The 23,111-nt window shown below is 45.8% G+C and overlaps 1 protein-coding gene across 1 annotated transcript; it reads right to left on the bottom strand.

Moving 5' to 3' along the window:
- Nucleotides 1–6,852: 6,852 nt before the first annotated feature.
- On the bottom strand, nt 6,853–21,024 carry AVPR1A (arginine vasopressin receptor 1A). Its single transcript, XM_038387516.2, has 2 exons — nt 19,895–21,024; nt 6,853–10,080 (listed from the first exon to the last, which is right to left on the bottom strand). The coding sequence occupies exons 1-2, from the start codon at nt 20,964–20,966 to the stop codon at nt 9,830–9,832; spliced, it is 1,323 nt and encodes a 440-aa protein (XP_038243444.1). The 5' UTR covers nt 20,967–21,024; the 3' UTR covers nt 6,853–9,829.
- Between the last annotated feature and the right edge of the window lie 2,087 nt (nt 21,025–23,111).

The raw sequence follows: 23,111 nt of genomic DNA, 5'->3' as shown, positions 1-23,111 counted from the left end.
GTTCTCTAGAATTTCTATTTCAAGTACTGCACATGGGTGGCAGATATTTAGAGATTCCAAACATGCTACTCTTGCTTTCTTTGTGTTTTCTTATATCCCCAGACAACATCATGGAGCACTTTAGGTCCAATCCTGAGGTCTTTATCAGTACTTATTTGGGAAATCTTCCCTTTGAATCTATGGTATCTCTGTCCTAGATAATTATATGACCTTCATCACTGTAGCCTCTGAGTACCTACTAGTGTATGGGAGTTTTGCCTCCTAAGGGCTGAAAGTCACAGTCCTACTCCAAACCCACTTTTAGGCACAGAGGTAATGAACTGTGTAAGAACTGAAAAGGTCAACATACACAGAAGAGAGAGCAGAGACACCTATGCATGGGTCTAGATATACTCAGAGCATGTCTGCTGGATTAGGCCCCACAGGGGAGAGAGCTGTGGGAACCCCTAGTTTGTGAATCTGCTGGGGTTTAGGTGTGAGTTAGGTACCAAGTTGCTGGACACTGTCAGAACTGAAGCAGCGGTGCCCATACCCTGCCACCAAAATTCAGGCACCCCAGGGATATTAACAGAAGAAACTTAGGTGCTTAGAGACTTTAAGTGCCTCCAAGATTAGGCAGCAGGTGAGCAGGGGGGTTGTGAATGACAATGGTGCCTAAATGTTGGACTTAGGCACTTAGAGTGGCAGCGGGGCACCTGCATCCCCCTTGGTGTCTAATGTGAAATGAGTTGGTAGTCTCATCTCGGTTTCTAATGGACAGGGATCCATACTTCTAAAAAACGCCATCAAAATAAGTGCCCTTGATGACAGTCACATAAGAAAAGCCAAGGACAAAATGGCCTTAAGCACTAATTTGCCCTTTCAGACTCCTACAGGTGATCCCTGGAGATCCAGACTGAGGCACATTGACAGAGTAATGTGGAAAAACTGCCCAAGCTGTATCTGTTCTTTAGCTAGAGAACTTCATTCTCCATGGCTGTTGAGCCAGCACTATGCATAGTTTTTTGGGGGAATATATTAGTTAAAATATTCAAGAGTGGACCTATAACTTGTTAGTAACATTTCTTATTTGTACAAATACTAAAAGAATGTGAGATTACAGATAAAACTCTATCTGCTTGTTTTTCTGGCTTTTAACAATAATTTAACAATAACTTATTAATTGAGAAGCTTCACATCTGTTATTTTAAGAAAACACCCATAGGTATATCACAGCATTTCTGGTGCTTGACTCCTACAAAATCTATTTCCTGGTGAACAATAATTATTAATGAAATACATATCTAAATCCCTTCTCACTTTCTCTTAAAAATCAGGCACAGCTTACTTTAGAAAATAAGATAAGACTATATAAAAAAAGGCCAATGTACCTTCGCCTTTGTTTTTATCTTCTTTTCCCTATATACATCTGTTTCCCTTCACTGCCATCCATGTATGCTTTGACGCAGCAAAGCACTTAAAACATATAATTGAAGACAATGGGCTTGCTCAGGTGTCTAAAGCTATGCACATGCTTTAGTGCTTTACTGGATCAGTGCCTTAATTCTTGCCTGCACTGATATACATTTTTTGCTTCACTTGCCTTTCGTGACACCTCGGACCCTCTTTTGCGCCCACTGAAGTAAATGGAAGTACAATCAGGTGATTATTCTATACTTTTTACCCGTTATAAGGAGAGATTTGCTTAAACGTGGCTTACTCCTAATCATTCTGAGTTGATTGCCCCCTTTTTTGTGATCTTAGCCAAATAATGCTTTGGATGAATCATTAATAGTAATTTTCTTCATAATTCTTCAAACTTGAATTACCACAAAGACTTCATTTGCCTGTGATTGGGACATAACCTAAACCTTTTACGGATAGTATTGAATGATTCTTCCCTTTTGTAATGTGTTACACTACCTCAAGGACAATGAGTGCATTTGCTCTGTGACAAAGCTCTGTCCTTGCCTCTGCATTTCCAGGCGGATTTCGCTAGCCTCAAAGGCTCACTGTGACCCTCCACGTAACCCTTCTTTCTCTAGAGACAAGGGTCACAGTCTACTGAGCCATTTTCATCATAAGCCAGCGAGGGAGGTGAGGAGAAGTTATCCTTCCTTGCACAGTCTCTGTTGTCTCCCAGTCTCAGTGATTAAACAGGGGGCAAAGGTTGGGGGGGGGGGAGCCCGGGCCCACCCTCTACTCCAGGCTCCAGCCCAGGGACCCTGATAGTATCAGCTATGGTAGCTGACCTTTTAGAAACATGACATGTACAATTCCCTGGGCTACTTCCCCCACAGCAGCCCTCACTTCCTCAAGCTCCACTTCACCCTTACCTCAGGGTCTCCTTCCTTGTACCTGATATGGTGTGTACTACTCAGCCTCTCCAACTGCACAACTTCTTCCCACAGCTCCTGACATGCGCACCCACCTGACTGACTGGGAGGCTTTTAACTAGTTTCAGCCAGCCCCTGATTGGCTTCAGGTGTCCCAATTAACATAGCATTCTCCCTGCCTTCTGGAAAGTTCTTAATTGACCGCAGGTGTCTTAATTGACCTGGAGCAGCTTCTATTTCACTTAACCTGGTACCAGGGATTTGTTTAGCCTGGAGCTAATATATCTATCTCCCTCTACTTTTCTATAGCCATCTGGCCTTGCCCCGTCACAGCTTTTAAATTGCATTAATTCCATGTTTATTTTCTCTCAAGTCTTCTATAGTTAACGCTAGTATATCCTGAATGAGAAGAGAGCATTTGAACTGCATGCACACAAGTTCCTCACTATAATAATGATTGTTTAAATTTTAAAAGGCTGCTGACTCTTTTGGCTCCCTACTTCATCAGCTGCTCCCCATTGCCACAATGATTATTGCTTCAGAATAGAAGTCTTCCAGCAATATTTTTGTCAATGAGAGGGGTGTTAAATTCTGGGATTCGGACAAATCCAGGCATCTCTCTGGAAAAACACATTAGAGTAGAAAAGATTGGCATGCTATTTACACATTATTGAGACATGGGGGTCTTTTTTAAATACAAGGAAAATACCACATATTTACAAACTGGCAGATTGTACTGATATCACTCCGTGTTAGTGTTCTGTTGCTATTAACATTTATAATAATGATCATTTTTTTCTCTCTCCACTTGGTTTAATTTTTCAGTAGATTTAAACTTGGATAAGGTCATGGAAGATAAGTCTATCAATGGCTATTACCAAGATGATCAGGGATGCAATCCTATGTTCCTGGGGTCCCTAGATCTCCAAATGCTAGAAGCTGGGACTAGATGGCAGTAGATGGATCATTTGATAAATTGCCCTGCTCTGTTCATTCCCTCTGAGGCATCCGGCACTGGCTGCTGTCAAAGACAGGATACTGGGCTAGGTGGACCATTCGTCTGACTCGGTATGGCTGTTCTTATGTTCTTATTTGTAATGAAAATCTTCTATTTTATACCTAAGTGTTTAAAAAAAATGACTGGGAAGTGCCCTCTTTGCCTGTACATTTCAGTCGAATGTTGGGTGCTTTAGTAAATTAGGGTAGACTATTATGATAGAGAGAAAGCTGAGCCAGAAAAAAAAATTGCTTGAAATTGTGGTCTGTATTTTGCATCACTGATACTTAATCCTTACACGGCACTTTTCATCCATAAATCTCTCAGCAGTGTACTAAAGAACATATCATGATCCCATTTTACAGAAGGGAAAACTGAGGCACACAGAGAGGTGAAGTGACTTAAGGTCAAATAGTCATTGTCAGCTGGGAATATAATCCAGGCCTCCTATCTCCCAATCAGAACCCTAGACACGGCGACTTAGATTTCTGTGGAAGGAGGGTTGTGAAACTGTTGTCTGTGTATACATGCTGTGTAGTGTTATAAAGCCTAACTGCCTTCTTGCTGTGTGCCAGAATGTGGTAAGGGAGACTCGTACTAATTATTGAGCCGCATTAACTCTCCTTCTGTGTCTTCCCGGCTCATTAGAGAGGACAAATAGGGCAGTATTGAGTGGAAGACCAGTGACAGCACAGCTACTGATGCAAAGTAATGTTAACATGGTGTCACTCTTTTGTTTATACATATCTGTTGGATGTGTAATGTTTTCTAGATCCATTATGTGGTTCAGCTGTATTGGTTTACTAATTTAGATTGAAAGTTCCTTGGGTCAAAGCCCAGGTCCTCCTCTATGATTTGCTCAGTGCTGAGCAAATAAATAAACCAGTATAAAGACATAAGTCATGTGCACAGCAATGTAAATCACTTATATCAAAGATCTTGGGAAACAGGCCAGTCCTTGCTTACAGACCGACCCCCAACCTGAAGCAAATACTCATCAGCAACCACACACCACACAACAGAACCACTAACCCAAGAACCTATCCTTGCAACAAAGCCCGTTGCTAGCTGTGTCCACATATCTATTCAGGGGACACCATCATAGGGCCTAATCGCATCAGCCACACTATCAGAGGCTCGTGCATCTGCGCATCTACCAATGTGATATATGCCATCATGTGCCAGCAATGCCCCCTGCCATGTACATTGGCCAAACCGGACAGTCTCTACGCAAAAGAATAAATGGACACAAATCAGACATCAAGAATTATAACCTTCAAAAGCCAGTCGGAGAACACTTCAACCTCCCTTGTCATTCAATTACAGATCTAAAAGTCTCAATTCTTCAACAAAAAAACTTCAAAAACAGACTCCAATGAGAAACTGCAGAACTGGAATTAATTTGCAAATTGGACACCATTAAATTAGGTTTGAATAAAGACTGGGAGTGGATGGGTCATTACATAAAGTAAAAACTATTCCCCCATGCTAATTTTCCCCCTACTGTTACTCACACCTTCTTGTCAACTGTTTGAAACGAGCCATCCTGATTATCACTACAAGTTTTTTTTTCTCCTGCTGATTAATAGCCCACCTTAATTGATTAGTCTTGTTAAGAGTTGGTATGGAAACACCCATTTTTTCATGTTCTCTGTGTGTGTGTGTGTGTGTGTGTGTGTGTGTGTGTATATACATATATATATTCCTACTGTATTTTCTACTGCGTGCATCTGATGAAGTGGGCTTTAGCCCACAAAAGCTTACGCCCAAATAAATTTGTTAGTCTCTAAGGTGCCACAAGTACTCCTCGTTCTTTTTTTTCGTATCAAAGAGTAACACAGAGTAAAATGTTCAAGAGTTTGGAAAAGAAATGTGCTTTAATAAGTGGTTAAGAGACAAAAGTAGAAGCCAAAATTCCTGGGTTATTTTTCCCAGCACTACCAATGTTATATTGTTTAACCTAAGGTAGAAGTGTTGCAAATTTCATAGGACTGAGCATCTAAAAAAATTACCATATAAAGGAGGAGAATGTTATCTTCCATAGAATTGTGTCTTTTTGAAGTATCTGAGCACAATCTATTTAAATAACTAATGATGATAACTCTGCAGCCCTTATTTAGAGAAACTCCCATTGAAGGCAATGTGAGTACTAAATCTGGAGTCCTGCCTATGCACCTGTTAGTACTGCTAGCCCCTTACAGCAAGTATTATACTTCGACACCAGCACACCTGATCTGTGGAATGATTTAATGCAAGGTGGAAGGAAGGTAAAAGGGCTCTGAGTGTGACCTATACGCAGGTGGTACAGGACTGCTCAGGGGAAGTCAGGATTTTCGCGCAGATTACCTCCCCAGTGCCCCTGAAAAACTTTCCTCAGACCTTGCCCTTCTCTTCTTTCCCATGCACAGGGAGAGTGAGGCTCCCATCTATATCTGCTACTTTGGGGTTGGAAATGGGAGGGCTTATTGGGAGGCTGTTTTCTTCCCTCTCTGGTTACTAGAAAGTAAAATGAGTTAGAACTTATTCCACCCATAGATGACAGATCCATTACTTGCCTTGGGCTACACTGCCAGTCAGTCTCCCCAGAATACTAATAGACAGGAATGAACCCACCTTCGGGCGCTGAGGAAGAATTCTGCATGCTCAATACCTCCTCAGCACCAACATTCAGGTCCCGATGAGGTAGAGGGCAAGACTGGGCATCTGCAAAAATCTTATGCAATTACTCTGAAAAAGTGGAAGGAGGCTCCACGATTTCATTAGTCCTCTCCAACTGTGGAGCCCAGCCAAGGACAATTCCAGTGAGCTCTCTGTTATGGAAACAAGTAAGGCCAGGATTTGTCTCAGAGTCAGGGCTGCAGGACTGGGTCCAAATTGGGTTTTGCATGTGTGAGCACTGCAGAATGTGGTCCTAGTTTGGTAGTAAAGAAACAACATCTTCCAAGTACGTACACTATTTACTCACAAATTAGGAAGTGACTAGTGTGTGTGGGGGAGGGGGGTGTGCTTCTTGCCAACACATCCGTTTCTTATCAAAAAATCAGATCTAAGTCCTTGCTGATTCTTGCATCATGCCACTTATTCCAGTGGTTCCGTCTAAACTTTTTTAAACTGCTGTAATCCCATCATCACCACATGAATAGTAGCGTGCAGAGACACCAGTCTGGTTTCACTTCAGATTGATTTCAATAGGAGCAGGAGCCTTTAAGGGCAAAACTCCAAATGACTTCAATAGAGCAGAAATTAGTGCTCTATCACACTTGAGTGATTTTTTATAGTATTTAGTGGAAAGCAAACTGCATATTCTTTGTATTAGGATATACATCCCACATGAACTATACATAATATGAAGTGATTTAAAATTTGTTCAGTCCTGAAAACCTTATGTGCACGTAACATTAAAAATCAATGCAGAGTTTGCCTGACCCTGACTCTGCAGATTCTGGTATTTATTAATGGTCTTCTGTATTGGTTTAAAAAAAAAAAAACAAAAAAAAAAAAACAAAAAAACCCCACTATATAATGCTTCTCAAACAAATCCAGAAGTCTATTGGAGCAAGTTTATACATTTTAAATGAGCAATTATTTATTCATTGATTGAAAACAGGAAGAACAAGAAATTTTTCATTAGCACATGAAAATCTTATGCTAACATTAACTTCAACCAACTATTAAGAAGCACTTTTGTATCTGTATAGAACACCTTAATTTTCACTCTGAAAAAAAGTTTAAGCAAAAGAAGAAACTCAAAGTAATAATTACAAAATGTTTGGAATCTCAAATCCTGTCCTATGCAGTTTTATCAAATCAGTCACAAGAACTACATAGCACTTATGAAATACAACTGCATGGGAAATCACCAAAATTTAGGCATAGATTTTGTAGCATACTTGGAAAACAATTAAAGACTCTGCTAAAATTTTGAGCCATAATTTGTTTATATTTTATGCCGTTCATTGCCCAACTTTCATTAAGATTTCAAAATTTTTATTTGTCTTGTCTATTTTAATGTATATAATTATAGAAAAATTCAGGCTAATAACCTTTGATAAAATGTTATAAGCACACCTAGTTGCATAGATGTCATGTACAAAGATAGTAATATTAACAAAAACATAAAATTAGTCAAAGAATAGCATCTTCATATGAGACATATGCAACCTAAATATGTATCTGATGCTTATGCAGTACACACTGTGTGTATATATACACATTTCACACACACACACACAGAGTCCTCCAATACATACATATGTAGATTTGGACCAAATTTTTTCAACAGGTTCATACATTTACTCATATCTATATGTTTTATGTACATCTGTGTATAAACTTTGATCCTTCAGGCTTTTAAATGCATATTAAAAAGAAAACATAAAAAGTACAATGTACCATTTTAATGCTGTAGGCTTTTCTCCCCATATTTTTGTTCCTGAAGAAATAGCTATCATTTTCTATGGGGCTAGCAATGCATGAAAATCACTCTTCTCTGTCAGGACGTAGTCTGACCTCATTCTTTGCACAAAATTATTACTGAAATGGATGGGAGCTCCATTAGTACTGTGGAGGCAGAATATAGCCTAATTAGTATGCAGTTTCAATTATTTCTATTATTTCCCCTTTTGAATGCTTAGAGAGATATTGGGCCCAATCTTGCTCTGCATGAAAAGCATATTTAGGGTCAACATGCCCAATATTTAACTAGCCAAACAATAACTAGGGCTCAATCTTGTTAAATCCCAAATCCTCTTTATAGTGACCTACCAACAAGAAACAGAGGGAATTTGTTTCTGATCAGAGGTATGAGCATGCATGTGATGCAAGTATATTTATAAATATACCACTGCTCTTCCACTCTGCTTGATTTTTGATTCTCAAGAGCATGCTAGAAATTCAAATCTGAATCCTGCATATCACCAGCAAAATTATTGAAAACTTCCATACCTGATGTGCTCAAAAGAATGGAGCAAACAGATAGAACAGAGTGACAGTGTGATAGGTGTGCCTCCAAAACCACACTAAAATGATAGGTCTCATTTTAAGCTCACTAGCCTCAATGTTGTCCTTTTAAGAGATTCTTAGGACTTGTAACAAACAGCAAAATTTGTTCAAGGAGCTTCAAAACCAAGCTTTCATGAAAATGTGTTATTAAAGTACTCAGATGCTATAGGAATAACACACAGCAAAGCATAAGTTGTAGTGGGATACTGGCACACTTTAAGAGTAGTTATGATGATGAATTATGCTTAGATGTCAGCACACTTCAGCTGGCAACCATGATGCACTTAAAGTCTATGTAGTCACATGGAATGCCCCTTCACATCTTTGCATTCAGTGAGCAATTCATTTAGGACTGCCAAAAAGTTGCAATCCTTGCATGTTCTCAGAACAACTGTAAGATTAGTCTGAAATTCACATCCTGGAATATACTTGCTTGACCCCGAAGCTGCTAGGCAATTAGTGTCATTCCATTGAACTCAGTGGGACTGTTTCCATAAGTAAGGACTAATTGTGGATTGCAAGGATTAGGCCCTAGCAAGAAAACAAAACAAAACAAGAGCAGTTTCTACTCTTAAACCAGGTGTTTTTTTTTTGTATTGGTGTTGGTCTTGTTGTGGCTTTCAGTAGCACTTTACCAACAGCTGGGGAGCAACTAAGTTTGACATGTAATGTTTTTGTCACTCTGTCTCTGCTTTTTAATTTAAAAGGCAGGTGCTGGATCCAGCATCTAATGAAAAAAATCCATCAATATCTATGGGAGCAGGAGTAAGCCCCAAAAATCCAGCCATGAAGTCCATACCTAGACACTGACATCAATGGAAGATTTGCCAGCATAAAGACTGCACAACTGGGCCCTCAGTGAAAAACGTTGGCCAGTTTCAGTTCATTTCCTGGTGGAGTTGAATGGTAAAGCAATAGGAATAGTTAAATTTCCAATAACTCTATGTGCCTGGTTAACCAAGCTATTTAGAATGTTCCCTGTCCAGTAAGACTGGAATTTCTTCTAGCAATTTCCCCATGGTTTAGGGTCAAATTATGAACTGCTTTACACCTTGTGATTTTCCAATTACTTCAGAGGATCAGTACAACATATAGCCATTATAATAATGAGCCATGGAGTTACTCTAGTTTACTTACCAGTCCTCTACTGTTTTGAAGCAGTGTCTCAATTAAAATTATGACCATGCAAACAAAGTGTTAAACAAAAAATGAATAAAGTTAACTTTAGAAAAACTATGGTCATTAGTACTCTTTCCAGAGCAATTGCCCACATTCCACTGCTTTGTATGTCATTAATACTTTTCATATAATTTACAGCAGTTCAAAATAGTTTATTTAGCAATATTGTACATTTCATGATATGGCTACTGCTGTAGTTAATTGTTCATGACTAGTGCCTTGACAAGCTTGAAGCGCCACACTATGATACTCACAAGTGCTGTTACTGCACTTGAAGACCTGTCTCTTCTGTGTAACTCGTTCAGATTGGAATGGGGATGAATTTGGTAGATTTTGATTATTTGGGTGAACCCCTCCACATGTCCAAACTGTTTGTTGGGCTTCTGTTGTTGGTAAAAGAAGTCTGTCTTCTGCTAACGCTGTCAGAATCTTCTTTACTCAGCTTTTGTTTTATTTTTTGACAGCAAGGGAAGCTCTGTATACAGTCTTGCAGGAGGTGTCCACTAAAGAACATGTAGATCCATGGATTGCAACAACTGTTCAGACTGGCCAACAGAGCAGTGACTGTAATGACAGTGTTTTCAGAATCTATTTAAAAAAAAAAAGTACACTGTTTTAGTAGCAGAATTAAAGGAACATTGCCAACATACAGTCAATTTCTTCATTAACCATTTGATTTTTTATATTAATTGTTGAACAGAAATGAGAAAAGCAATCCTTGAACTGAACAACAATGGACATTTAACACCATAATAAATACTGTCACTGGTCTGATTGGGTGTCCTCTATTGGCGGCCCTTCAGACTGTTGTGGGCGAATCCAGCTTCTGGATCCCCAGGTGTTATAAACCCAAGCACTGTCCCAGTCTTGGGGTCCCCAGGCAGATTGTTAGAATGAAGACCCTCTCTCTTACACTCTATCTGGAGAGCTGTGAACTCATGGCACCCTGCCCAGCCCCTGTAATCAGTATGAACTCCTCAGGCTCCCCCGTCTCTTACACACACCTCTTCTATAATCTCACCAAAGGTGAGAGACTTCTAGTTTACCTCTCCAAGGGGCCACCATGTGGGAAGTGTTACATATAACACAGACATACAGTCCAGAGTTCTACAATGCTGCTGCTCTTCACTTAATCATATGAGAAATACACAGATCCATACAAAAATAATAAACTACATGCATTTCCCTTCCTCAGTTTCCTCACCACTCCAGATCATTCTTTGGGCTGGCGTCAGGGACTGTCCAGCATCCTTCTGTTATTTGCATGCTGAAACATGGAGTATTCTCCCCTCAGCTAATCCTCTGACCTAGACTGTCCATGCCCTTCCTTCCTCCCCTGTAAGTCTTTATCTAAAGCCCTAACTGGTCGCCCTGCTTCCTTTGCTCTGCACCTCGTAAATTTCCATTTTTTTCCAGTTCCCCCTCCCCTCAGAGAGGGAACATAAAACTGTTTCTCCTTTAGATCCGAGCTCATCCATTCTTCCAAGTTGTTATCACCTGAATAGAGTCCTTGAGTTTTATGACCTCCTAGACCAGATATGAGGAGGAAGTAACACAGCCATTCTAGCCCATAGTGGATACAACAAAGCTGATTCAGCAATTTTCATAGTAACCACTTCATATCAACCAGAATTCAGCAGTTGTACAGATAGATCCTCCAAATCATCCCAAGGACACAATCAGGAAGTCCTTAATCAGGTAAAACTCCAATTGAAGTTAACTGGACTTTCATCTGAGTAAAGATTAAGGACTTCTGGTTTGGGTTCTAAGAACCCAAGACAGCAAAGCACTTCAGCACATGTTAACCTATAAGTGTCAGCAGTCCCATTGACATTGAGGCTATGCATACCCTACCACTTATGTTGGTAATAGTCATGTCGCTCAGGGGTATGAATTAGCCACCCCCCTGACAGACATAAATTACACTGACCTAAGTGCCGGGATGGACAGCACTATGTTGGTGGGACAGCTTCTCCTGCTGATATAGCTATTGCAGCTTGTTGGGGGCGGGGGGAGGGGAAAATGACTCCCGTCATTTTAAAGTGAGTACGCTAGAGAGCTTACAGCAATGCAGCTGCAGCTCTCTAGTTTAGCCACTGCCTAAGTAAGTGCTTTGCTGGACAGGAGCCTTAAATCCCAAACCTGAAGTCCAAATTCGATTAGGTAAGAGTGAAATTGACATCATTGGCAAAACACTAGCTTCAGCAAGGCCAGGATTTCACCCTAAGTTTTTTCTTCCAAAATGTATATAGGCCCTGATCCAAAACCCACTGAAGTCAATAGACTTTGAATCAGGTCCATAATGCTAGAGATCAGAGAAAGATGCTCTTTTTTTTTCCTTCAAGTAAACTTTGTCATAGAAAAAAATTCATCCTCTTACCTCTACTAGTTTAATTAAATTGTCAGACTCTTTCAAGTACTTAGTATATTCAATTAAAAGTGGCCTCACTTTATGAATATTAAATCTCCACAGTGATATATTCACTGTGTTGTACAGTTCTACAAGATTTTTAGAATGTCTCTTCATATTAATCTCTCTATTTAATACAGTGAAATGTCCTGACAGTTTTTTTTCCTCCTTTTGAAATCAAAATTATATTAGTCTGCCTCAAACCTTCAATTCTATTTATATTTGATCAACTATGGTATGTATTGTGATTGAGCTCAATCCCACAATTCTTGTGTAATCAAAGTTCCCACTATTGTCAATGACAGTTTGAAGTACAAAAGTACAATATAGTATCATCATCTAAAGTTTGTGGCTTCCAGCTTTCACTTTACATGTTTTTACATACATTATATATGTATGCATACTTTATAATGAATGAAAATTACATCCAGAATTTTATCCATAGCAAGGGCAAAATGAATTCACTGTGCTATTTCTGGAATAGACTTTTTAATTTAAAAACAAAAAGCACATCTGGAGTTTTGAATTTTGGGGAAACATTTTACTAAATTATGTTTGTTCAAATTAATTCAGCAAGTGTTTTAATCACAACCATTTACCTTTTATTAAATCAGAAGCAGATGTGACCATTTCCTTCGAGAAGAGCCGATTGTTTACAAAACAGCAAATTTATAATCTCTAAAAGCTTTTGTAAAACATTTGAGCTTAGCACTTTTTTTAGGCGGATGATAGTTTGATATTTTCCTTGGCTGTGTACAAATAGCTGAAGTGTCAGACACACCGTGAAAACCTGGGAAATGCAAAATTCTCTTATTTTTCTACGTTTTTAAAAAGGTAGAAGTATTACAAGTCAAACATTTAAGTTATCACAGAACTTTCAAGCAGGCATACAAGACGGTTGGCAGCCTTCCTGGTTACTCTAGGGTAGTGATTCTCAAACTTTTTGTATTGGTGACCCGTTTCGAACACCAAGCCTCTGAGTGTGATCCCCCTTAGAAATTAAAAACACATTTTTTATATTTAACTTTATGTTAAATACTAAATTTAAACCCTATTACTTAAAATGAATTTATCTTTTCTCACTGCTTTTAAATTAAGACTAAAACACATTTTTATCGAATTAAATATTAGTGGAAAAGTTATTTTTAAGTAGAATTTTATTTTAATATTTGAGGGCAATTAATGACCTAAAGCAGCCAAAAATCAGTGAGATGGATTATGCTGTTTGACACAAGAAGTTTTATTCTTGGTGTTGTTTTTAGAAAGGGCACATCTGATGTCGTCCTTCACATCAAGCCGGTTTCAAGATTTTGTCTTTATTGTGAGAAGGCTGGAGAATCCACTCGCATTCGTAGGAAGTGGGAAATGGCAGAAGTACTCTCAGGACCATTTCAGACACAAGTGGGTATTCACTTGCAACTGAGCACCAGAACTGGTTTAGAGGCAGCTGTGTGAATTTTGCTTTCACTTCATCATCATTGATCACGTCGACAAACTGTTCCTGTGCGTGAATATCGTCAGTAGGTAACTGCTCAGCTGTCACACTGAAAGGGTTCTTCACCAGGGAATGAAGTGCTTCTGGTAGCACTGGGAAGTAGTGTGAGAACTCTTCATGAAGGGCTCTCAAATATTCACTGATCGCTGACTTGAGAGCACTATCAATGTTAACTTCCTCCTCCTTGCTGAACGAGGAAAGTGTTGGAAACATGCCGTATGTGTATGTGTCCAGCTTCCTGCACCACAGATCCAACTTCATCTGGAAGGCTTTGATTTTATTAGTCAGGTCTATTAATTTGAACATTTTCCCTGAAGTGACAGATTGAGATCATTAAGGCTACCAAAGATATCAACTAGGTATGCCAAGCAGAGAAACCATTTCTTGTCATTGAACATTTTGTTCAGCTCTTGTTTCTATTTTCGCAGGAAAAACTCTGCCATCTCTTCACAAAGTAAAAAAAACGCACTTTAATGCGCGTCCCCTAGAAAGCCATCGGCCTTGAGTGTGGAAAAGCAGAACTTCATATTCACCTCCCATTTCATTGCAGAGCTCTCAAAAGAGACAACTATTCAGCTATGAATACTATGAGCTTTAATGTAGTTCACTGCTCGTATAACAACATCCATCACAGTATTAAGGCATATTGGCAATGTCTTTGCAGCTAGGACTTGACGATGGATTCCACAATGAGTGACAATCACATTAGGTGAGACACACTTTACCTTCTGCTGAAAGCCAGACCGTGCACTCATCATTGCTGGAGCACCATCAGTACAGATACCACAAAGGTTTTTCCACTCAATGCCATTGCTTTCGAAAAAAGGCGTTCACCTTATTGAAAATGGCCTGTGCTGTTGTGGTTGTTTCAAGTTGTTCACAGAGTAAGAACTCATCCTTAACATCCCTGGCATTAACTTACCATATGAATGCTATCAGGTGTGTGCAGTGAGTAACATCAGTGATTTTATCAAGTTGCAAGCTGAACATACTGAAAGCAGAATGTTTAATTTCATGCACAATTTGTTTTTTGATGTCTTCAGACATCTCACATATTCTGCGTTTCACGGTATCATTAGACGTGGAGAGCATATTCAGTTTTTTGGCAGTATCATTGCCAACCATGAGTGCCACAATCTCCTTGCGTGCTGGCAGAATAAGCACCTCACCTGCTGTACGCGGCGCTTTGGTATGGGCAGTTCGTAGTGGCACAACATAAGAGACCTCCAGAGCTGAGGATGTTTGCTGTCGGAAACTTCCATCAGCATCAGGCCTGGCCGCCTTTGTTGTATCTTCTCTGCGTTTAAAAAAATCCACGTTTTGATTTTTATGCTCAGGATGTCTAGTGCCAAGATGTCGCTGAAGTTTGCATGGTTTCGTTGATTCAGCAGACAAAACTTCACCGCCAATGACGCATTGCGTTTTTTCAATATCAGAGGGGATGATACTGGTAAAACCAAGTTTAATGTAAAACTCGAGATACTTTTGTTTTTTAGAGGTTTTAGCAATACAGGTGGCCATTATTTTCAGGAGAAAGTTTGCACTTGTGTGTCTGATTGTTAATTAATAAAGTACTTGTTCAGCTGCTAAAGAATCAAGCCCTCTAATGTTATCTCTGTACCAGGGACAGCTATAGGAAAAATGGCGCCTTGGGCATACTTCTATTTGGCGCCCTTTCTTTGGAGGTGGAGTAGAGTTGGGGGTGGAGCTGGGCTGGAGCAGCTTGGGGCTCTGAGATCTGCACCTGGTGGTGATGGTGGCTCACAATCAAGAGCCTTGCCGGGCTCCCAGTAGCTGGCAGGGCTTGGGGCTGACAACCCTGTGTATAGCAGGGCTGGGGCTTAACAACCTTGTGCCCAGCGGAGCTCCTGGCTGATAACCCCAGTACAGGGGTCTGGGCTCACAGCATCCTGGATGCTCCAGCTCAGGACTCACAGCCCCTCTCCTGCTTGGGGTTGGGGATCACAACACCACGCCTGGCTGGGGTCGGGGCTCGCAGCCCCGCACAGGGGTCAGGGCTCGCAGCCCCACAACAAGGCCGGATTAATCTTTTGTGGGCCCGGCCCCAAATATATTTGTGTGCCCCCATGGAGGCAATGGAACATGGGGCAGGGAAGCTGGTCCCTGGAGCAAGGGGCTGGTCAGGGGCAGTGGGGCATGGCACAGCAGGGGCAGTCCCACTTCGCCCAATGTGAGGACACCATTTAGAAACCGGCAGTCGCCAAACGCACACTGGCCCACCCAGCCCTGTGCTGCCAGCGTGCCCCTTCAACCATGGGGGTGGGCCCATGCCATGCCACACAACCCCCAGTGCCCCCTGACTCCCTATGCCCAGCGCCCCCCCACATCACCACCCCTGCCCATGCACCCCCACCCCAACCACAACTGCCCAGTACTCGACACTTCCTAGTACTCCAACACGCACAGATCTCCCCCACCTCCACTGCCCAGTGTCCTTCCCCACAGCCCTACCACCACATCTACATAACAACCCCACATCAGACCCCCACTGCCCAGTACCCCAAAACACACAAGCCTCCCCCACTCCCTGCCCCCAGGCCCTGCTGAGCCAGCACAGAACAGGGATCCCCCTTCCCAGCACAGTGCTAGGGGGCAGGACAGCTGAAGCTCGGGAGCACAGAGCAGTCCTGTTCCCTAGGGCCCCACCGAGCCCTACCCACCTGGCACTGGTGCTGCCCGTGGCGGAATAGGTGTTTGCTTGCATGGAGGGGTGGGGGAGCCACCAACGTCTCCAGCCTGCTGCTTCTGCAGAGCCACAGAGAGAGGCACCCCCTGCCCCAAGGGAGCCTGAAACGGACAGTCACTAGCCCGGACTGGCAGTGGCAGCAGGCTCCTCTCTGCCGGGGCAGAGAGGAGCCTGCTGCCAGCCAAGAAGAGCAAACAGTGGACGGGAGGAAGGGGTCATGGCATAGGTGCTGACTTTTGGTTTTGTTGGTGGGTGCCTCATCCTGGCTCCGCCCCCCTCCCCCAAAGCCCCACCCCCACTCAACCTCTTCCTGCCCTCACTTTGTCCCATCCTCCTCGACCCCCCTGAATGCCTCCTGCCCGCCGACCCCCTCCCCTAAATGCCTCCCACCTGCTGCTCACTCCTTTCTGCCCCCTCCTGCTTTAAGGGCAAAATGTGTGTGCGTTGGAGGGGTGCTCTCCCAGTTTTGAGGGGAGGCTATTTTCAGCATATTTATACAGTTTCATTCTAGTTATTGAATGCGTGTCTATCTTTGGTATCTCTCTTTCCTGATGTTTCCCACTTCTTGCTCTCCACCTGTGTCCCTTTTCCCCAGTCTCTCTCTCTCTCTCTCTCTGCTCCCCACCTCCTGTCGGCTCTGTCTAGCTCCCGCTCCTACCCACGCACTCAAAGCAGCTCTGTCTCCCTCCACCCCCACCCCCTGCGGCCAGCCCAGAAACTGCCCACCCTGACACAGAGAGAAATTTAATTCAACAGCCCAACATAGAAATTTCCCATTCATTCATCCTGCTGTATGGCTGCTGTGTGGCTCCAGCTCCTCCCAGTCCCCAGGGCTGCAGCCCACCCCCGACTCCCTCACACACTCTGCAACTTTTGTGGGAGGGGAGCCCCTACTGGAACCATGGCCAAAGGCAAGGGGGAAGGGGGGGTTGCTTCCTCCTCTGGGCCGCTGCAGCCCTAGACGAGCCCAGGTGTCCCAAGGTGAAGCAAGGCAGCATCTCCTGACTGAAGCTGGGGGGGGGGGGAATGCAATCGAAGGAATTCCCTGGGAGCTGGAGGGGGGAGTGTGGATCCAGGGAAAGGAAGTCAATCCATCCTGACTCGGGGAGGAGGGGATGCTGATCTGGGGGGGCGGGGATAAACTTCCTCTTTAGGATGAAAAGCCCCTCAGGCAGGCTTGATCTGGGGGAGGGAAGGGGAGAGAGAGAGAGAGGGGGAAAACAGCTTTGAGCTGAGCAAGTGTTATTTTGCCAGGCATGAGAGCCAGCCAGGGAGAAGATCCCGCAGGGAGGATGCGTCTAGAAGTACTGGTGTGTTGCCCCCTCCTGTCCCTCCATGCACAGGGGAAGGGATGCAGAGCCCTGGAACCTGGGTCAGAACCGTAGGGGTTGGGAGCTCCCAGAGTCCACGTGGGAGGGGTCCGGGCACAGGCAGGGTCTGGGCTGGAGGAGGCTACTCCTTTGCGGCTGGGGCTGCAGCGAAGCCCTTCTCACCTTTGGCCATGGCCAGGCGCACCCAACTGGCTGGACAGAGCACTGGAGTGGGGCACAGGTCCTGGGGGAGACCAGAGTGGGCTGAGAATGGCTGACTTGGTCCTCGAGAAACCCCCTGGTCCGTACTCCCCCCATTACCCCTCTGCAGCCAGCCGAGAAGCTGCCCGCCCATCTCCTCCCAGCCCCCTGCCAAGAAGCTGCCCACAACCTATCTCCCCCACCCCTCCACAGCTAGCACAGAACTGCCTTGCCCTGGCTGTTTGTCCCCTTAGCCCAGCTCCCTCTGCCCTGAAAATTAAAAGGACTCACATCTGCCTGCAGTGGAAGGTGGGAGCCCGCTGGGAGCTTCAGCAGCCACAGGCGAAACAGCTGATAGGCGGGGACTTTGTGCCAAACAGATGATTGGTTGCAGCCAGCCAAAGAGCTGATGAGGGTTGCTGCGCATGCTAAATAGCTGATTGGCAGTTTCCAATAGCTGATCTTCCCGGTGGCGCTTGTGGGTCATGGGGTGGGGAGGAACCGACAGGCAGGGACAGGAGATGGAGAGAAGCCCTGGGCTGGCCAACTGAGTGGAGCAAATGGTGGGGGGAGGAGCCGGGGGGGTATAGAGGAGCCAGCTGCTTTGGGTACAGCGCAAGTGAGTGGGCCAGGCCGGAGCCCCTTTTGAGTGTGGGCCTGGCCCCAAGGTGCCACTGGCGCCATTGTAAACCCGGTACTGCCCTGCAGCCCAGCGCCTGGCCAGAGCTCACAGCCCCGCTCCTGGCCAGGGTTGGGATCAGGGCTTGCAGCCCAGCAGTCCCACAAGGGGGCTGGGGTCATGACTCGCAACCCTACATGGAGGTCAGAGTTGGGACTCGCAGCCCCGCTCCTGGCCAAGGTTGGGGTCAGGGCCCCACAGTCCCCCATGGAGGTTGGGGTTGGGATTCGCAACCCCGCATGAGGATCAGAGCTTGAGGTTGCAGCCCAGCACAGGGGTCAAGACTTGTGGCTCCTGGCCAGGGTTGGGGTCGTGGCTCGCAGTTACACAGCTGCACCCAGGGGTCGCGGCTCGCAGCCACACGTCGCTGTCGTGGTCAGGGCTCACAGCCCGGTGCAGGGGTTGGGGCTCACAGTTTGCAGCCGCACGCTGGGGTTGGGGCTTGTGACCCCACACATAACCAGGTCACGACCCCCAGTTTGAGAACCAATAGTTTAGAACAATCACGTTAAAAACAAACAACAACAACACAACAACACATTTGTAATAGTATGGAGTTTAAAAGGATTTGCTCCTATCAACTGAACACTGCGTTTTGATCTAACCCAAGCAAGACAGCAAGACATTGCATCCAGTCCTACAGTTCTTATTCATGGAAAACACTCACTGAAGTCAGGGATATTTGTCCATGTACTGTATGATTTAGCCTCTTGAGGTTACTTAGCTGAGGTATACTGTAGAATCTTCCCTAGATCTCTAAAGGGCCTGATTCTGCTTTCATTTACTTCAGCGAGAGCAGGATCAGGCTCTAGGTTTACACCCGTCCCAGACACAAACTTTACAATGAAATGGAATCCCCAGATTAGTCATTTATTTTCCTCTTTCAATCTGTTTGAGTGCCGGTAAGTGGCAAAACTGAAACGCGTTCAAGACTAGCAGGAGAAAGGCTTTCCAGGGTAGCAGCTGCATTTCATTAATTATTGCACCAGAACATTATGTCTGTCACTCAGTAGCAAAAGCAAAACAGTAAGTGAGAAAGCATTCCTGTGGTTATTTGCAAGTTACTTAACTCATATAATGCAATATAAACACAAAAAATCCTTTAAAACTTTTTCAGGAACATGGTGATTTTTATTCAACATGTTTCCCGAAAGAAATAATTGAGAGGGAGACAAATCGGGCCATCGCTTTTTCAGCAGAACTCCACATTTGTTTTACCGGGGAGAGTTGCTTAAAACCAAAAGCCCCATTATTCAAATTGTTCCTCAAGAACAACTGAAACAACGGGGTTTTCTTGTCAGAGCTGGCCCGGTCATCAGAGCAACCATCAAGGGCAAACTATTAATTGTAAAAAAAGGCAGCTGCTCTGAGTGAAACCGACTCATTCCCCCGTTATCGTCTAAAGAGATAATCCTTGGTCTGGATTTCCCCTCTGCTCCCCAAACACACCCACAGCAGAAGGCAGGGGAAGTATTTCACGTAAGTCTCTCTCTCTCAGAATCTCTTGTGAGTTACTTCGGTCTGAGTACGGAGTCGCTCCGGAGTGGCAGCAAGGCAAATCAGAGCAGAGGCTGGACACCCGCGCCCCCCCTTCACCTACCGATCCAGGAGAACTGCGGGTCCCAGACGGACCACATCTGGACAGTGAAGAAGGGCGCCCAGCAGGCGATGTACGCCGAGACGATCACGAAGGTCATCTTGACGGTGCGGATCTTGGCCCGGGAGATGGTCTTGACGCTGCTGACACACGGGGTGGGCAGAAGCCCGCTGAGGAAGGCGCCGCCGGGGGGCCCAGCCGCCGCCGCCGCCGCCGCCCCGGGCTTGCGGCGGGCCCCGCCGCCCCCTTCCCCGCGCCGGCGGGTCTTGCCGCGGATGTTGCGCCAGAGGTGGCCGCAGATGAAGCCGTAGCAGGTGGCCAGGACCAGCACGGGCGCCACGAAGATGCCGCCGGTGATCCAGGTGACGTAGGCGCGGGGCCCCCAGGGCTGCACGAAGTGCGCCCAGCAGTCGTAGACCTGCGAGCCGCGCTCCACCTCGCTGAGGGAGAAGATGAAGTACTGCGGGGTGCTGAGCAGCAGGCTGAGCGCCCAGGCGGCCGCCACCATGGCGTGCGGGCGGCGGGCGGGCTGGCGCAGGCTCTGCAGCGGGTGGCACACGGCCACGTAGCGGTCGGCCGTCATGGCCACCAGCAGGTAGGCCGAGGCGAACATGCCGAAGACCTGCAGGTGCTTCACCACGCGGCACAGCCCGTCGGGCCCGTGGAAGCGGTAGGTCACCTCCCAGCACAGCTGCGGCAGCACCTGGAAGAAGGCCACGGCCAGGTCGGCCAGGCTGAGGTGGCGGATGAAGAGGTGCATGCGGGAGGCCTTGCGGGCCGTGCGGCGCAGCGCCAGCAGCACGAGGCCGTTGCCCAGCAGCGCCGCCGCGAAGGTCAGCGCCAGCACGGCGATCTCCAGCTTGGCCAGCTCCTCGTCCCGCCCGTAGGGGTCCCAGCCGGCCGCGCGGCTCGCGTTGGGGGCGGCGGAGCCGGGCGCCGGGCTGGGGCTGGGGCTGGGGCTGGGGCTGCTGCTCCCCGCCGCCAGCCGCCACTGGCTGCCGTTCCCGGCCGCGGGTGCGGGTGCGGGTGCGGCCGCGTCTTCCCACGAGGGCCCGGGGCCGGCGGCCGAGCGCATGGTGCCGCCCGGCGGGACCCTGCCCTCGCACCTCCCGCTCGCTTCGCCGCCGCCGGGTCTCTGCGAGCGAGCGCCAGGGGCCGGTGCCTTTATCCCGCCGGGCGGGGAGGGGCGCGCCCGTCTCCGAGGCTGGTCAGCGCTTGACGCCAGCCGCCCCCTCCCCCCCGCTTCGCTTTGCAGCGCCGCCGCTGCCCCCCGGGGCACAGGAGCTGGGCTCTCTGCCCCCCGCCCCTTAGGTACCTTCCTCCTGCCCCTCCCCGGGCTCCCCCGTTCCCATGCGCCCCGCGCTTGCGGACCAGGTTCTCTCCCGCAGCGGTCACTCCCTGGGATCGCACCTTTCTCTGCCCAAGGAGAATGAGGGGCGCGTCCCCCCTGCAGGGGGCTGGGCTCGGGCTCTGTCCCTCAATGCAAGGAGAGGGAAGGCCACGTAGAGGTCGGCGATCGGCACCTTCACACCTTGGTCTGGGAAACTCCCTTTGCCTGCCCCTCGGAAAGCTGCGGTGTCTCATTGCGCTGGGGAAGAGCTGCTGAGCGGGGCAGCAGGAGGGGAAGGATCAAAGGCAGGGAGGGAGAAGAGCGGAGAGAGACGGCAGCATACAGGTGTGGGGCAGCAGAAAGAGCAGGACAAGGGGCGGGCAGAGGCAAGGGCAGGAGAAGGGGGAGAGGCAAGCTGGAGCGTGGAGGGGCGGTGGCGACACCTGGCAGGGGTGTAAGAATAAGAGGAGACGTGGGAGAGAAAGTGCATCCGATGAAGTGAGCTGTAGCTCACGAAAGCTTATGCTCTAATAAATTTGTTAGTCTCTAAGGTGCCACGGGTACTCCTTTTCTTTTTGCGAATACAGACTAACAGGGCTGCTACTCTGAAACCTGTGGGAGAGAAAGGAACTGGGCACAAGAACAGCATCGGAGGGAGGGGAGAGTGACCTGCTGGCTGTAGGAATGCTACCCCTCTGCCTCTCCACTGTGGAGCCTTGTTTTTGTCAGGGGTTGTATCATTGCTTGGAAGATTCTTCTAGGTGAGCAGCGAGATGTATCAGATGGCATGCAGTTCTGGGTAATGGCAGTTTCCTTACTCCTAGCCATCTCTTTTGAAGAGTTAGTGTGAAGAAAAATATGATCTTCAGCACCATTTATTTCCTTAAATCCAAGAGAAAAACAAAGCAGCATCACTCAAACACAGTCTGTTACTAGTATCTATGAATTATTATTTTTTCATTTACAGAACGGATTCTAATAACGTCTGTTGCCCAGGAGGTTGTGATATGGCTTTGATACTGTCTTCCGGATTTATCCCTTGTACCCCTTTCCTGTTGCACACACAGAGAAGAGATGAAAGAGAAATGTGTTGAACTGTTACTCTCCATATGTGTACACATTCTTAAAAGCCAAGGGGTAGAGTTTATTACAGAATTGAGTTTGAGAAGGCAATAGTGAACAAACAGCGCTTTCAGAATTTTGTCACAACTTTGGTTATTTGGGATAATCAAAACAACATTTTAGAGGAAATATCTCTGTTACTTTTCCCTTCTGTCCTGTTCTTTTGTCCAAGGCTAAGTCAAGGATGGAAAGTGATGTTCTGGCATTTAGCAGAGTACTGTCTGGTCCTCTCATGGATTATAACAATTGTACTAGAATAAAGCCCAGAAGAGAGGGCAGGAGAATCAGCAGCACAAACTGGAAACAAAGGGTGAAATCTTGACCCCCTTGAAGTCAATGGCAAAACTCCATTTTACTTCAGTGGGGCCAGGATTTCACCTACGATGGTAGAAATTCACCTAGGATTCAGCACAGAAAAAGGCAGCATGGATCTAAAACTTCCTCTAAAGTACTGTGATTGCAAACATATTTCCATAGTTGATTACTTTAACTTTAGTAATTTCTTAAATATAGAAACTAGCAGATAAAGATTTTTCATTTTCTTGGTTTCATAGGTTATTCTGGATTTAAGGCAAAATTCTGGCCCCATTGTAATACATAGGAATTTTATCATTGATTTCAGGGGGACCGGGATTTGGTCCTTATAACCTAGAAACAGCTTTCATTCTGTCATATGAAGTAATATATGAGATTTAAGGCTAGATCTTGCTCCAGTTCAGTTCACTGGTAAAATACCCACATTGTCTTCAATAGAAAATCCTGGATCAG

Source organism: Dermochelys coriacea, chromosome 1 (assembly GCF_009764565.3).
Source record: "Dermochelys coriacea isolate rDerCor1 chromosome 1, rDerCor1.pri.v4, whole genome shotgun sequence".
In the NCBI taxonomy this organism is placed as follows: Eukaryota; Metazoa; Chordata; order Testudines; family Dermochelyidae; genus Dermochelys; species Dermochelys coriacea.
This window is presented reverse-complemented; position numbering and strand designations above follow the sequence as displayed.